Raw genomic sequence first — 18,102 nt, 5'->3', positions numbered from 1 at the left:
GAGAAGGTAGTTTGAGAGGATAGTGTTATTAAAGAGGAGTCTTATTCTTGCAACGGGTGCACATTTTTAAGTGGGTTGAGGACAATACCTGTAGTAAAGGAGGAGGTATTACTATAGCTCATTACCTCAGCATGAATATCTGTGAAGTATTTCATAAATGTGAAGTGGCATTTCCATCGGCCCGGACCTGAACCTGGGTTGCATGTGCGTCGAGTTGAAGAGCTTTGTTCTGCAGCGATACAATGGACCCAGAAGGGTAAGTTCATCATCCTAGATAGGGAAGAGGAGATGACAAGACAGCAGAGTTAATCTGGGAAGAGATACTGGAGTGCTTAGGACTTTTTTGACAAATCAGTTATTTGTGATGTCACTGCGATCCTTTATAAATAATCAGGACAGTTTTCAAGCAAGTTCTGTCAAAGAAACTATTGCACATTTAAGAACAGGCACAAGAGGTTGATGAAGGTTTAAATACATCCCATGACTCATGTCTCCTATCTACTGTGTTCTATGATGCTGCACAAAAGACCTGGGAAGAGAACATTGATAATGTCAGTGTTTGGAGGTCAGAATGTACGCTGCCAGGCATTTGTGGTGGAAGTACTGTGCCCGCTGTCTCCACTACATTCCATGCACCTTAAGGGTTTCAAGATGGGAGAAGGTTTTCACTGACCCTGCTTCTGAGGACACGGCTGGAGCACATTCCGTGAACTATGGCAGTGTTGGACAGCATGGATAGGCCATGGTGGCAAGGACGACGGGTCTTTCAGAAAAATGCCACCCAACTGTGTTTGTTTTTGGAAAACTAAAAATCTGTGGTGTTAGTGACGTGAGGAGGGTTTTATACCAGTTTATAGGAGATGCTGCTTGTTTTTTTCTGCCCGTTTTCCCTATGGTTGAGTGTGGACTATTCAGATGTCAAATCTGTCACTGAAGGCTGGTGGTTGCTCTGTCATGAGGGTTTTTCTAGCTGCAGAGCCTGCGGTGGCTCTGTTGTTGGAAACACAACAGTTTCCCACCCTCAAAGTGAGGTTAGATAACCCAGAGGTTGCCGAATTGAACATCTGTAAAAGTTTTCCCGATGCAACATTACTAAATTAATCACATCCTTTTCAGAATGTAAGGAATGTCAAAAAAAAATTAAAAGAATTGCTGAATAAAATTCAACATCCTTGTTTTTGTATGTGTGTGTGTGTGTGCAGTTATATGCTTGCATCACATGCAAGAGTTAGATGAGTGTGCTACCTCTGCTCTCCTCGGAGGACCACGATACTGCAAAAGACCAGTGCAAGAAAACACTAGATACATATGGTGAAGTCAGAATACAGTTACTGCAAATACACTGAGGTTTAACAATAAAAAAGTCTTCTTCAGAAAAAGTGACTATTACATGGAAGATGCCAGGCAAGATGGGGCAAAATCAGAATCTGCGTCCACGGCCCAGATTTACTAAATCTTGGCGCTGTTGAAAAGTGATGTGAGCTGATGGAAAGTGGTGCAAGGCAACACATTGCTATTTACTTGCCTGTAATAAAGGTATTTTGTGCTGGAATGGCCCCTTTTTTCTAACACAAATATTGTTCTGTACTACTTAGCACTGCTTTGCATGAAAGGGACATTAGTGGGGTCTGCTTGGACACATCACCACAAACACCCACAATTATTGATGCAAATCCGGATTACTAGGACAAGCAGACTGGTCTTTGCATCAAAACGAATGCCTTCTTGAAGCAGGAGAAATGTTTTCATTTCTGAGAAAACACCTCCGCATTGTATGTATTCGCGCACAGCACCTGTCTAATATCCTTCTGAAATGTGTCAGGGAAGAAGGATTTGTACTGGAACACATCCTATGACAGATAGCATACACTCATTGCTGCAGCATGTGTGAGGCTGTGCGTCACATAAGGTTGCCTCATTAGAGCAGCAGTCCACAGGATGACAGCAGCAGCTTGCCAATCATAGTAGATGTGGCTCTGCATTTTGTTTTCACATTTTGCAACACAGTGCAGCAAATTTTATTGCAGGATTATGTGAAAAATGTGTAAATCTTGCCTCTCTGTATAGTAATCAGAGCATAAGAACAAAAGTTGAGCAAATGACTAACTGGTGATGTCTGGCCAGATGTACAAAGCATTTTTCCGGTTACTAACAGAATCAGACCATTTGCAGAATCAGACCATTTGCGACCAGAAAAATCCTGTTTCAATTGTACAAAATGCAAAATAGTACTTAGTAACTTTTTACAGAATCGCAATTTGCATTTGTAATTTGGTATTTGGAAGGAACATCTTTTGGGTGTCCCTTCCGAATACTGAATTGGAATGGTATGCGTTATTTTTTTCGACCATATTCCGGTCGCAAAACAGTTATACCGTACCACCATTTTATGTGGTGGTAACCCATTTGCAAATAGGAAGGGGAACCGTTAGGACTCCTTTCCCTTTGAGAATGTTGAAAAAATATTTTTTAAGAGAAGGCAGTGGTCCCACGTATCACTGCCTACTTTTACAAAAATGAAACTTAATCGTTTTTTTTCTTCTTTTTAAACTCATCCCATTGTCCTTTAAGGAAAAAGGGCTGCATTAAAAATATATATATATTACTTTATTCAAAAGCAATCACAGACATGGTGGTCCTCTGACCCCAGCAGGCCACCATCCCTGTGATGGTTTTGATTCCTAATCGGAAGCAAATTGCGACCTACCTCATTAAAATGCATGAGAGTGGTCTATTTGTGACCCACTAGGAATCGCTAATGCACCTCAGGAGAGTTTCATACATTAGGATTTCCTAATTGCGATCTGGAGTTAATCACTATTAGGAAATCGGTATTCCTAAAGTAAGGACATCTGGCCCTTAGAGCCACCAGCATGTGTAAAATCAAGCCCAAATGTAATTTTCTCTTGATTTTACACTCTATGGTGTCTGGACTTGACACCAAATACCTACATGTACTACCAAAGAGTAACTGACCATGAAAATCTCATTAGTGTGGGTTACATCACTTACATAATGTTGCAAATATTCAATTTGCGCTTATTTTATTCAAGTATTTTACACGTAGATATCAATATTGCCTATTTCGCATCCGCGGCTGGGTGGAAATTTGATGTGTTGCAGGGTTTCTGTGCTCACTGCGTTCAGTCTAGCAAGCTGCCTTTCCCATCAGTTTCTATGGCCCAGATTTAATAACGCCTCGCATCAGGTGTGCATCACAAAAGTGACGCAAACCTGGAGCAAACTGTAGAGTTGGGATTTACTATCCAACGCAAGCTAAGTTTCGCATCGGAAAATTCCCCTAAGTAACGCAAAGGTGTGCTGCGCACTACTTTGCATGAAGGAGTTGATTCATAGGTGGTACATGGGCATTCCCTCGCGCAAGAAAGCATTGTCCACACCTTCTTTTAGGAGCAAGAAAGGCCACTTTTATTTTAGGACAGGTGCATCATAAAACATCATAAACACATTCATTATTTATTTATTATTTGCATATTTCAACTCTACAGTGAGCCTACTAAACCTAAATCCCAAAACCCCGAACAAACTCCTGCCTACTACCCCTAGCCTACCCAACGCTACCCTTCAGGATGGCCAACCCGCTCCAGGCTGCCCACCCCCACTAACAAAACCCGCCTACAAAAGAACAAAAGCACCCATCCTAACAGTGGCAGAACCTACCTAAACTAAACAGTGCCTAGAGCACCGCAAAATAAAGAACCCAGAAATAAATAAGGAAAGAAAGAAAAAGAGGGAGGGTGGGTGGGGCAAAAACAACCTCCCTTCGCCTCCCGCCACGCAGTTAGTAAAAACCCGCCCGACTTCCCCTTTTAAACCCTCTGCTAATCAGCCACTCCACCTGGTCATGCTCCTCGCGCGAACCTGCCCAGGGAGAGACCGGCTCGTGCCTGGCTCTCCCTGGGTCCCCCCTCGCGCAAGAAAGCATTGTCCACACCTTCTTTTAGGAGCAAGAAAGGCCACTTTTATTTTAGGACAGGTGCATCATAAAACATCATAAACACATTCATTATTTATTTATTATTTGCATATTTCAACTCTACAGTGAGCCTACTAAACCTAAATCCCAAAACCCCGAACAAACTCCTGCCTACTACCCCTAGCCTACCCAACGCTACCCTTCAGGATGGCCAACCCGCTCCAGGCTGCCCACCCCCACTAACAAAACCCGCCACCCAGGAAAACCTTTAGCGTTTTCCTGCCCCACCTAAAGGAAAGGAAGGAGCACACCACAATTGTACCTGAAGAACCTTGCTAATCAAGTCCCTGAGTTCAAGGAGGTAAAAAGAGAGGCCCAAAGCTGAGAGATGCACACCGTCCTCACAAAATAAATGATGTTCAGATACTGTCAAATGATAATGGTCCAAACTGTAGATACCCCAATGTTGACAAAATGGGCGCATTGTCCTGTTCACTTTCCTTCTAGCCTTTTCCAGGGCAGAATGATTCCGCGCCCCACGCCATTGCAAACGAGGCACAAACTCAGTCCATATAAGCATGGTGCTCACCCATGTGGTCCTGATGATTTCCAGATCCTGCTTCATCAATTTTAACAAGGTCAACCCCGAGAGGGAAACCAAGTCATTCTCTCCCAAATGTAGCACCAGGAGATCCGGAGGGCCCCCCAAACACTGTGAGACCAAAGCAGCCAAGGCGGGGAAAAGCCCGCCCCAGCGCATTCCCCCTGTTCCATGCCAGGAGACTTCGTGTGTCATACTGTTCAGACCAAGTGATCTCCCACAGAGCTGTCTGGCAGCGGCTAAAGCTGCCCGTTTAACAAAAGAGTGCCCCAGTATCCACACCCTTCTTTTGCATCCGGCGGCTGATGGCCAAGGACCTAGGAGAGAAAGAAATGTTAGACAAGCCAAAATGCACTATTTCCTCACATACTTCTCACAGCACTTGGAACGCCAACGACCAATGCGCCGGATCTGGGACCAGTCCCACCCCAACCTAGCGGCCTCTGTTGCCGCGCCAATTCGGAAAGAATGAGTACCAAATTGAACAGGATCCTTCCCCAAACGCAACAAAACCTTGCGTAGCACAGCCAACAATTGAGATGGCACTATGGGACTACCATCCGTATGACAAAATATGGACCCCTGGAGAAAATGCGGAGAGGACACAAACACCTCCCATTCCCCAACCGGGCAACATGCAGAGACCCCACTCCTACCAAGGAACACCCACTTACCCCTCCCCATCTGGTCGGTTTTAGATGCCCGCAGCCACAGCCGCACTCTGTCGCTTTCCAACACTACCTCATCGCTGGTCATACCTACCCTGCCCCGCAGCCCTAACAACTCTGATGCCCTAAATGCCCCAAAGAACAACCAAACAAAACACAAACGAAATTTGGCACTTTCTAGGGCATCATAACAACACACCTCCAATTCCGGCAACAGCAACTGGAGCAACTCAAAAGTCACAGGCTGCCGGAGCCGCTGACCACCAGTCCGGAGCCTGGCCAAACCTTTCAGCACTTTACGAACCAACACCCCCCCAACCGGATCCCTCCCCCAGCAAAGCTGCCCATAGAAAGAAACCCCAGCCAATTTGCCAGAAATGGTAGTGGGCGATAGGCCTTTGTCCGACAAATGTAAAACAAACTGCAATATGCATTGTTCATCAGACCAACCAGCCCTGGACGGCCCCATCGAATCCTTACCAAACTGCAGAAACTCATTCCAGGCTTTCACATAACCCCGCCGGGTGGATTCAGCCACTGAATTTTCAACCAAGTGGTGAACCCTTAATCCCCCAGGTCCCATACGTACTGTGGGATCGGTGTTGGTTCCAGGTCCGCCCCAGGAGCTAACTTGCGAAACTCGGACCACTGAAAGCGAGACAAAGAGTCAGCGATGCAATTAGAAATACCAGGAACATGCCGTGCTTTAAAGACAATATTTAATTGCAGACACCTTAGCATGAAGGCGCGCAGGAGCCGCAAAACCCTCAAATCGCGAGCCTTTTGGTGATTGACAAGGTGTACTACTGCCAAATTGTCCACATGAAACAGGACTGAGCGATTCTGAAACTCAACCCCCCATAAGTGCAAAGCAACCAGCAGCGGGAAGAGCTCCAGAAACGCTATGCTGCGACCTTGATCCTTCCAGTGCGCCGGCCAGCCGGCCGCGCACCAACGACCCTCCCAGAAAATTCCGAAGCCGTGAGCCCCCGACGCATCAGTGAACAACTGTACTTGCCACACCATGTCCTCATCCGCAAAAAACAAGGACACGCCGTTAAACTCCTGTAGAAAACGAAGCCAGACAGTCAAATCGGCACGCACAGCGGTGGTAATGCGCACCCTGTGATGGGGAAGGCTTGCTCCGGACATGGACAGACCCAGACGTCTGCAGAACGTCCTGCCCGCCCGAACAACCCGGCAAGCGAAATTGAGGTAACCCAACAACTTCTGAACCATTTTCAAAGCCACTTTCCGCTCCCCCAACACCAGATGTATGAAAGCAGACATTTCCTTCACTTTGGCCACAGGCAATCTCGCCACCATAGACAGCGTATCAATTTCAATCCCCAAGAAAGTCAGGGACGTACAGGGACCCTCCGTCTTATCCTGCGCCAATGGAACACCCAATTCCTCCGCTAGAGCCTGAAAGATGTTCAAAGCCGACTGACACTGCCCAGAGCGACCTTCCCCAATGAAAAGAAAATCATCAAGGTAATGACAGACCAATACGTGGCCACTAACAAAAGTGAATCGCCACTGCAAGAAGGTACTGAAAGTTTCAAAAAGGGAGCATGATACTGAACAGCCCATGGGCAACACCCGATCCACGTAGAAGCTACCATCAAAATGCATTCCCAACAGACTGAAATCCCAAGGATGAATGGGCAATAGCCTGAAAGCCGACTGAATGTCGCTCTTTGCCAGCAAAGCCCCAACACCTGCCGTGCGCACGAGCCGTAAGGCATCGTCCACAGAAGCATAAGTGACAGTTGAGTCAGCTGGATCAATAAAGTCATTAATTGATGAACCCTCGGGCCAGGACAGGTGATGTATAAGACGAAACTCCCCTTCCGCCTTCTTGGGCACCACGCCCAGGGGTGATACAATCAAGTTAGGCAGAGGACAATTCACAAAAGGACCAGCAATCCTACCAGACGCCAGCTCAGCATCCAGTTTCTTCCGCACAACATGGGGACTCTCCTTCGCAGACTTCAAATTGTCCGACCACCTGCCCACCCTGGGTCCCTGATACCCAATCCGAAACCCAATTTTGAAACCCCAAGACAAAATCTTAGCGGCCTCAAAATCTGGATAATCCACCAGCCAGAGATCAAGGACCTCTTGCCTAATAGGAGTAGGAGCCCTTGTAAGCAGACTGTTGGTGCTGTCCCCTACCCCCTGAACCTCTTCCCTGATCACCCAATCGCTGGCCGGGAAAACACTGGGTGAGGGCATGCTTCCCTCCACACTGCGAACACTCGTGTTTGTACCTGCAAGCAGGTCTGTTACAGGAACCCCTGTTAAAATGCCAGCATGTGCCAGAGACGGCTGATTGACCTCTGCCCCAAACCCCCGCTCCAGACTGAGCGGGGCGAGCCGAAAAGGGGCGATAATACACGGGCTGCCCGCTAGCTGTGTGGGCCGTAGCAGGCGGGTTTGCCGATGCCATCCATTGTAACCATAATTCGGAATCAACCTCACCCCACGAACGCTCAGGGAAAGCGCTCATGCGCGCCCTGAATTCGTCATCGTAGGACAACCAAGCAAAGCCGCCAAAAGAACTGTGAGCCTTGCGGATGACATCTGCATATTTAAACATGTCTATTGCTTTTTCAGGATGACGTTGACAATAAACGCTGGCATAAATAAGAAAGGCCGATGTCCAGTTCTCTATGGACCTCGGAACACGAGGCCTCCGAGCCAATTCTAATTCCTCCTCCTTCGACCCTTCTTTTGCCTGGACATCCCTATGTAGCAGTCGAAAAACATCCACAAATTCCCCAGACCATATCAGATTCTTTGTTTTTTCAGACAAATGGGACCCCAGGGGCATCCCAACCCCTGAATAAGGCAACTTTTTTGGACGGATACTATCCTCCGTGACCCTTGTGGCAACCACCCCACCATCCCCCGCTGTAGAAACTTCTTTTGCAACTTGCACATTAGAAACATTCGAAAATACAGGCCGCTCAAGCCCCCGTGCCAGAGCGACTCGCTCAACCACAACCCCACCATCCCCTGTCTTAGAAAACTCTTGTGCAACTTGCACATTAGAAACATTCGAAAATACAGGCCGCTCAAGCCTCGGTGCCAGAGCGACTCGCTCAACCACAACCCCATCACCCGTGCCAATAGATCTTGTACTTTTATCCGGGAGACTCTCCCTGGGTTGCCACACAGACCACCACCCATCCTTACCTTGCGGCAGTTGCTCCGCCTGCGGTTGAACAGCCACTCTATCCCTTGGATGAGATCCAGACCGCACTGCCCCTCGTACTGCTGCATAGTCCGCACTAGACGCCTGCAAAACACGAGAAACAGTGTGTTGCCCAAACCCACCCCCCTGGGCCCGTGCTGCCAAAAGCCCAACCTCTTTGTCTCTCAATTCCCCCTCTTCCAACTCATCATCATGAAAACTCCCACCGAAAGCTTCATCAGAAAATTCCACTTGAGCACTACCACTGGGCATAGCCCCATCACCAATACCCCCATCATAACATTGCCAGTCGAAGTTTTGAAAGCTATGTGCACTTAAAGCTGTAGAAGAGCCGTCCGCTCCAGACAGCCCCCCTGTAAGCCCACCACTGGAAACAGCCGTGTGGACAGTTCCCGGGCCCGTAGAAACAGCCAAGAGCCGCCCAGCCGATGGCGCAGATCGAAAACTGCGGCCGCTCGAGCCAGACAAAGAAACAGCCCCTAAAACATTGCCCCCCACCTCTAAAACGCAATCACCCCCCGACGCCAGGGCAGTGCCACCCACCGACCCATCCTCAGGTCCACCCAGAAAACCACCCGGACGACCCCTGGGGGCCGGGCACAGTGACTGGCCAAGGACTGGGGGCGCTCCCTTGCGTAGCAAACCTTTGCCACCCGTGGGCAGGGAGGCGTGGGAGGGGGGCTGGGAGCCAAGAGCACCAGTTGGGGCCACCGTGGCCGGAGGGGGCAGCAATGCATGCGCAGTCCCCAGCATAACCCCAGCAGGTGACGGGGGCAGGGCCTCCGGGTGATGGGGCGACGGAAGCGGGGCGCTAGTGCGCTGGGCGACTGCGTCAACCAGGGGGGGGGGGCCAACATCAGGGGGGGGGGGGACAGGAACAGGCCTGGGCAATGCCGGGGAGAGCAGATAACACTGCCCGTTGAGCCATAGGCATGGGGGAACCCCATCTGCCAAAGGCGATACCAGGATGGGAGAGTAAGGGGGCACCGCAGCGGGTAGAGGGGCGTGCAGGCGTCCTTGCATCTCCAGGCTGCGCCCACGCTTGGGCTTGGGGCCCCCTTTCGACCTCCCCGACTTCCCCAGTGACAATCCGCCTGTGCCCGGGGCCAGCCGGCCCACGGAACGCCCCCGCCTCCCCCCGGGCGCCCCTCGTGCACCAGCATCTGAAAACGGTAAAGCACATACCTGCTGGAGGGCGCCCGGGTCGCACGGCGGGGGTTCTGCAGTAACGGCGGGCAAAAGCAGCCCAGGCCCGTCTCCCGGCATGGCAGCCTCGCCGTCCTCCTCGTCCTCCGGGCCCGTCGATAGGCACGCCTCCACGGCCCTGGCGACGCCCACCGAGGCCTTGCGAGGGGGGCGGGCCATGCCGACCCAAGCTTCCGCCGGGACACCCGGCATCAACAGGTCCTCGCGCCCTGCCGCACAAAGGATTTGTACGGCCCTCCTAACATCTGCAGCTTCCTCCATGGCCCAAGACAAAAGAGGGATCACGAGCGCAAAAACAACCTCCCTTCGCCTCCCGCCACGCAGTTAGTAAAAACCCGCCCGACTTCCCCTTTTAAACCCTCTGCTAATCAGCCACTCCACCTGGTCATGCTCCTCGCGCGAACCTGCCCAGGGAGAGACCGGCTCGTGCCTGGCTCTCCCTGGGTCCCCCCTTGCAACCACCCCTGTGTTTGATGTAAATCGCTACCTAATAATATTAGAAAGGGATTTGCACAGAAATCTTACTCCTCCTCGTGGCAGGAGTAACAAGGAGAAGTGATTTTCTTTCTCCTTATTTGCCGAACGTTGCATGTGTGTTCCATCGCAGGGCACACATATGAAGTGTGGGAATAGTCTCAAAGGATAGGTTTTATACTGGAAGGGTCTCCTACCAGAACAAAACCCTTGCTTCTGAGAACTCGCAGTCCCTTGAACGGGATTGCTGTGTGTTGACACATAGCAGTCAAAAGTCTGCCAGCGCTGGAGGAGAGAAAAAAATGCAGCACATTTTAGAGATGAGACATTTCTTCTCTCTCCCTATGACGCAAGGCAGCGCCGGAGCTGTGTTGTGTCAAACATTAGTTCATCTGGGTCTATATTTCTGGGTGATTATTGGTCTCTGCTCTATTCACTCCATATTTCATCTTTTAAGTTCAAAATAAGCTTTTAAGGCCGTGTAATTGCTGACAGGCTGCTTGTTATTAAAACTGCAGCTTTATAATGCGCACGAGTTTAGTGCATGCCTCTTCTGAAACTCAATTTCCTGGTTCAGAGGTGAAGTCTCCGCCCATTTTTGCCTCGACTCCCGGCTCGTGCCAGTGCCAAGGAAGGCGAGCTGCTCGAACACACGCATATTTGTTTAGGTAGAAAGCGGAGGGCGTTCGATCGTGTCGGCTGAGCTTGTATTTCTTTGTTTTGGCTGGCATCCCCAGACCGGCGTGGCCTTCAGCGAGCCGGGTCACAGATGAGAATAGTCCGGCCATTGAATTATTTTCTTCCTCTGTGGTCGTCCCGCAGACGCAGAGCTCCAGTTTGGGATATGGGAGGCGTGGTGTGTGACTTTTAATAGAACATGTAAAAATAGCCCTGGTTGTGTGGCTGCCTGAAAATAGAGCCGGTGAAATCTGCCTTACTTCCCGCAGGATGCAGCATTTTGGCAAACTGCAAATTATACCCTCCTGTTCACAACACACATCCTACCACTCCTTGGCAAGTCAGTGCCCCAGCAAGTGAACGCTGCGCTTTGTCTTCAGCCTTTAATTCATCATCTGCTAAACAGTCTGCAAGCTTCAGCACTAACTACTACGGGTACCTCAGGGTGATGGTGCCGCCAACACAACTAAGTGAGTCCTGAATGTGTTAATAATTTACAGACATAATCCGCAGAGTGCCTTGCTTGAAGTTATCTAATATGAAACATCATCTCTAAAAGGTGCTATTACATATGTTCACTCGGTGCCTGATTCACAAATATGTGAACACAAACTTTTAAGTCGTGATGAGCCCCTGACAAATGAGCCGGGCACATATACTACTGGAATCTCGGCAGCCAGCCAAGTTTGGTGCTGGCCTCCATGCGTCTGCTCTGTTAGGGATAGGCTCGCACAAGTCACGTGGGTGTGCTGATGTGTCAGCAGGCTCCAAGCCCCATACCCACATCATCAGTGGGAGCATCTTTTACATGGACCATTTATATTAATGCCTACTTAACACTGCACTCCTAAATTAGGTTCTAGAATGTAAATCCCCATTGCCTACCAACATTTGTACCACCTGCATGCATTGCGTCGCACTCTGTGGGAGCCCTCCGCTGTGTCGCTATGCCATATTGGAATGGTGGACACACCTGACGCAGTTTCCACCACATATCTCTTTGATTGCGGGATGCACTGGAATCCGTGCCAGCCAAACCAAGGAGGCCCATTGAAATATTGACATACTGCAAGATGTGTGCTCACAAGCCAGTTTGCGCATATGCTCAAAAGGCATTTTTTGTTTTCAATTCTCCAAAGGTCAGGACCAGTGCTGTAATTGAAAAAAAATTACCATGCGAACCCATAAAAGCAAAGGGGGTGGTGGTGTAACTTGTAAAATAGAGTCTGACAGTCAATTTAAACATTTATTTAAAAATATCTGTTGCAAAGACGTTAGCAGCAAGGATATGTGTGACAGTAAATCTGTTCTAGATTACCTAATTGGTCTCACAAACAGGCTGGATTTTAAAATATATTACAGGGTTAAGACACCTGCTATAGAGATCATTCAGCACCCAGCAATTTCGAGGGGATTATAATAACAGTAATATAACTCTAGTGGTTGACACAGTTCTGGGAGAGTTCTGTGTTTTGTTCAGTCACAGTTTTGACTCAAAGTATCATAATTTGATTTTACATCATGTAACATGCACATCATAGAGTCGCATTTTATAAAGAGAGGTAAGTGGGCTACTACTTTTGATGCTGAGATAATTTTGTTGTTTCCGGGACATAAGTTGCAAGCCTTGTAATATAGCACAGTGCTTTATTTATCGGCATCAAGGGGCTGCATGCAAACTGTAAGCCTTGGGTTTGGATCCTTAATGTTTTTTCTCAATCTGTTGTTATTCGAAGATTGTAAATAAGTGCTTCTTTAGGAAGTAATAACTTCCTGTTAGTAAAGTAAGTAATAGGCTTGTCAAGTGCGCGAATGCTTGCAGGCATCTTGGCACTAACATCTAGAACAGTGCCATCAAAACGGTGACCGATTTGGCAAGAAAGGACCAGAAAAGCCAGGTTTTGAGCTGTTTCCTAAATTGTAGCCGCTTAGACTGAGCTCTGAGTTGGAAGGGCAGTGAATTCCACAGTTTACAGGCAGAGTAGGTTAAGTTCCCACCACCCCATCAAGCCTTGTTGATTCTGGGGGTAGCCACAATTTTAGCTGAACTGGACTGAAGGAGGCGTTTGGGCGAGTGCCAATAAAAAAATCTTTTGAAAATAAAGATGATGACAATCACTGCATTACGGTTTATATCCTGGCTTTGTGTTTCTTTCGGAAAATTAAGTTGTAACGTAAAGGCGCAGATTTACTATGATTTTGTGTTGGGTAGCTTAACCTTTGTGGCACAGATCCAATGCAAAATAATTTTTTGACATTGACTAAGAATCTTTGCTGGGCTTAGTAAGTAGAAAGTAGCACAATGAAGTGCGCTACTTTCTATCAAGTAGCATCCCTTGGGGGGTGCATGGGTGTTTCCATTCATCCACCCATGTATTTTGACGCAAACACAGATTTGCAAAGACTTGTAAACCTGGGTTTGCATCAAAAAGGTGCGCCTACCGGACAGAGGAGTAACAGAGAGAAATATCTTTATTTTTCCTTGTTACTTCCTCTTTCCATGTGAGCTGCATTCTGCCACACACACATAAACAGAAATATGCTACTAAGGATTGCTTTTGTGCAGGAAGGTATCTCTCTGTTTAACATCTCACTGCCCTGTCGGTCTATCCACATTTCTTTCAGTCTGAAATGGTATTTGCTCTTATACCTGCAAAAACTGCTCATTCTTTATATCTTTGGTGTTTGATCAGTCCATGTCCACTCTACGTGTGTGTCACACATTTCTCCATCCTGTAATCTCTATGATTGTTGCTATATATCTCTGCCTTGTGTGTAATTATCTCCTCATTCAACTTGTCCTAATAGCTATGTACCATAGGAACAGTGACTAAATTAATGAATGAAAATATAGGTTGGTTAGCAAAGATATGTCTTTGAATGATACCAAAAGCTGACCTAAAAAGGGAAGAGATAGATTTTCAGACCCTACGTAAAAGACAGATGATTGAACATGGTATACTAATACCGACGCAGAGAGATCCAAAGGGATGTTGGACAGTAAGAAAAGGAACAACTGTTCTGTGCATTCTTCTAAGAAATAGGACTGTCAGATGGAATAAAGAAGAAGAACGAAAGTGTGAATAGGAGCACATGAGTGAATATGGCCTGCGCGTGTCCCGTGCCTAAGCAGTCGACAGGTTAATAAACCATGCAGAGGTCTTTGCATCTTCTAATCTTTTCTCCTCCCACTTCTCATCTTCAACCCACATCTCTACCTGCCTTATAGCTATCCAGTGCTGGATGACCTTGTGCTCCCTCATGCTCAACACCTCTAAAAACGAAATCCTCTACTTCCATTGCTCTGCTGCCTACCTTTAACACTGTACCTCTTTCCCGTGATAGCCTTGTGCCCTCCTCCGCAGTTTGGAAACCTGTGAGTGCTCTTCAATTCCTGAATGAGACTGGACTCCTTTATCTCCACCAAAGTCACAGCTTTATAATATCTACTGCCTACTGTAATAAATATGTTCACACCTTCCTTTCAATCAGAAGAACCCCAAGAAAACACTACCATTGTATTGTTACAGCGTTATCAACTCACAATGAGCAAGGCACATTACTGTTACACGTTATCAACTTATCAGTTTGCATAGCGTTCATCCTCCATCATGAACCTGCCTCCCACTATCCTCTACATCTTAGCTGCTTTTCCACCAGCTGCAAAGGCTAGCGTAAAGGCGTTAGCCTAGTCTACAAAACTATCCATAATCTACCCTTGCATATGTCATTGCGGTCTTCTCTCTCTATACCGCAACTAAATCTGCATGATCTGTCAATGTTTACCATATTATGGTAAGCAAACCCCGATGTGCCCAAAATCAACATTCGTATTCAGTTCGAAAGAGTTTTCCAACTCGCCCAACCTTAAGATCTGTCTGAAAACTCCCCTTGAATTTGCAATTCCATCAGAGGGTAACTGCCCTTCCTCCCAACTCAGTCACTGCTAATAACAAATTAACTGCAAATATGTCCATATATAAACAGTAATTGTTGTCTATCTTTGTCGTTCATCCTCACATACAGCATGGTTCAAGATCCATACCTCTACCTCACATTTTTTGTTTTATGTCAACTGATCCTATTCCAAACACCATGAAAAACCCAACCTTTGACCATAATCATTAGACTGACAATAACGTAACCCTATACCTGCTTACCATCCCCTAATGGTAACTTGACCTTAACCTAAAAGTTTGACCTCTGCTGTTATTCAGTGACTTAGTCTGATCCTAATGATATTTTAACTCTGTTTCAAGCTTTATCCTAACAGTAATCGTTTTCCCGATTTTTATTCTGATTGAATGATCCAGTTTATCATACTTTGAATGAAATCTTTTTTTGATTTGTATTTCACTAATTTTGTTTTTAAACTACATTTTTACAATTAAATGTTTTAATTGAAATGCTATTCTCAGACAGTGTGACAGTGGTTTAAGTTCAATGGCATAATGCATATATACATTTGCATAACAAGTACTTATAACAAACCCCCCAAACACAAAGTAGCCTTAAATACAATCGAGAATAACTGCATACTATACAGATTCAGTAGAGATAACGCATTATACTGCGAATTCTAGAAAAGGTTGAAGTTGAAACAAAAAAACTAAAAGAATAACATAAGAAAAGTGGCAGGAACAAAGAATAATACAAAAGAGAAATAAGAACGTATATGATGTGGAAGAGTGAATTCATATTGTAACTACAGAAAGATGGCTATAAGAAGTTTAACAGAATAAATAAAAACACATATATATATATATATATATATATATATATATATATATATATATATATATATCTATCTCATTGTAAAATCCTGTACAATATCAACAATATATTTAAGAGATACACAGCCAGTAGAGAGAGCTATAGAAATAAGCAACTCATTGAGGTTTAACATTTATCATATTAGCAAAATACTAGAAATAGACAAAACGAGGTTAGAGGAAACCAGAAAACATACTTTTATTCGCCTTAAGAAAATATACACTAATGAACAAACGTTGGACTAGGCTTTAAAATAACCATTTCAGTATCTTATCACATTGTTATTTTTGTTTTTTCCTGAACAAATTTTCTACCTTGCACAGTAACTCTTATAAATTGATATAAGGTTCTCCTGTATTCTCTTGAACTTAACAGTTACTTTTTGGTATCTTGACTTTAGTTTGGTGTATGTATAGAGTAGGCTCCAAACTTGCACAACTCATTAGATTAACCATACAATATCATTTTTTTTCCACTAGGTGAGAAGCCCTTTGAATGCAGCTGGCAGGATTGCACCAAGAAGTTTGCAAGATCCGATGAGCTGGCTCGGCACTACCGCACCCACACCGGAGAGAAGAAGTTTGGCTGTCCCATATGCGAGAAACGCTTCATGCGCAGCGATCACCTGACAAAGCATGCCCGGCGCCATGCCACTTTTCAGCCTGGCATGCTAAAGAGCCGGGGTAGCAGCACTTCCAGAACAGGGTCTGTCAGTGACTATAGTCGGTCAGATGCGTCCAGCCCTACGATTAGCCCAGCTAGCTCACCCTAAGACCCTCTGCACTGGATGTCGGCCACAATTGGTCCACATAGTAGGACATTGTTTGTGTTACATTCATTATATACTTTTGTGTTTCTCTTTGTGTAGCTAGTGTGTAGCTGCCTTTTGCTGCAAATACTCAAGTCATTTTTATCCTAGTAAAAAATGGACGGCTAGAACTGATGTCAAATATGACCGGATTTAGTATTTCGATCTTTTTACCAAGTTCTGCAACTATTGCATTTTTTCCATGTTTTCCTGCCATAAATCGCAATGAACATGTTTTTACTATAATTTTTGCCATCATACACGAAGCAAAGATTTTTTTTCTTCAACTCAGGATTCAAAAACAGTTTTTTGAAGACAGACTGAAACGTTGTCCTGACGAACAGGAACCAACTCTTTCGAATCTTCTGTCTCGCTTTTCCCCTTTCTCAGGGAAGGATTTAATCAGGTCACACTACTGCAGCCTTACTTTTTAACATTCCATTCATATCAGGAGATGCCTCCCATAGGCCTTCATCACTGGAAGAACTTGTTCAGATTTGTGGTGCTGGGTCTCTCCAGAAAACTAGCTATCACTTCAACGGAGTAATGTAATAAGCCTAATTTTGATGTGATAATATGTCTTCTATGAATTATTTAACATGTTGGTTAAATTGCCATGTGTCATCCAATCACCTCTTCAGTTTGGTGTACCAATGGAAGAAACTCTATTAAGTTCTTGCAGATGAATGCTCAGGGCCAAGCTCCTTGTAAAAACCCTCCTTACATGGTCTAATGTGGATCATTAACGTTTCATTTGAAAAGAAATGAAAGGAAATTAAGTGCCTTTTTGCTTTCTAACTGGTTATGACTACAAGGAGGCTCAGATGGGAACTGCTTATTATTTTTCCAAGAAATGTTTTTAAACAGGGATCATCTGTGAATATCTGGGTATTTCTGTAGTGATTGGTTGCTTCCTTTCGATGCTGATAACCAATGGAATGAAGGAGCATCGGAGTAAAGTGACAGTGTAGTGGGCAAGCTAAGCCAATATCTAGCAAATGCGCTGTTCATAATGCTTCTCAATTTTGACGGAGTCTTCTCTACACATGGCAAAAATAACATTTTCCATTTTAAAAGGTTGCTTGTTAGAGGAATTTACATATTAAGTCTCGTTAGTCGAATTGCTTATTTAGTCATATGATTTATTTAGTCATACTTTGGTGGTTTCAGGCTCAGTTTCACTGAAGATCCCCTGTGACATTCTACAGTACATAAAAGTGTAACCATCTCACTACTAGGTTGGAGATATTTAAATCATCCCCTGCCACCAGCATTGCAACATGCTTGGAAAAACCTGTTTCCATTTTACTGGAATAGTGGGACGACTCTTCATGGTATTAACATTTCTTACTGGTAGAACTTGTGTTTCTTTGGAGTATGAAACAGTAGGGCAGTGTAACAAAGTAGAAGCATAGGCACAAAAATTGACCCCACCCACCTCCCAATCAAAATCTCCATCGTAAATTTAGTCTAATAATTTATATCCAAATAGGAGAACCAATCCTGTAAATTGAAGCCACCCCTTAAGTCTTAACACCTTTCTTGACCTATCTAGGTAAATTATCAGCGTCAGTGCTGTAAAACCGCAAGTTCGTGGCACGCAATACCCCTAAGTAACTTAATCCTTGCCTTGCAGAACTGCAGCACTCTGAAGTAATACCTTCTTACTGACTCATTTACCAAAGTATCTTAAAGAGTTCATAGCTCCCAAGTAGTCAATTAAAGTGATTTGTTACT

General features: G+C 45.7%; 1 protein-coding gene across 1 annotated transcript in view; it reads left to right on the top strand.

Annotated features, from left to right (window-relative positions):
• Positions 1–16,992, top strand: part of LOC147729083 (Krueppel-like factor 13) — a 229,791-nt gene extending 212,799 nt beyond the window's left edge. The window contains exon 2 of the mRNA XM_086959366.1: positions 16,037–16,992. Within this exon, the coding sequence (XP_086815492.1) occupies positions 16,037–16,329 (293 nt within the window). The 3' untranslated portion in view covers positions 16,330–16,992. The remainder of the gene's footprint in view (positions 1–16,036) is intronic.
• Positions 16,993–18,102: the final 1,110 nt, after the last annotated feature.

The sequence above is a fragment of the Lissotriton vulgaris genome, chromosome 2_2, assembly GCF_964263255.1.
Source record: "Lissotriton vulgaris chromosome 2_2, aLisVul1.2, whole genome shotgun sequence".
Taxonomy (NCBI): Eukaryota; Metazoa; Chordata; class Amphibia; order Caudata; family Salamandridae; genus Lissotriton; species Lissotriton vulgaris.
This window is presented reverse-complemented; position numbering and strand designations above follow the sequence as displayed.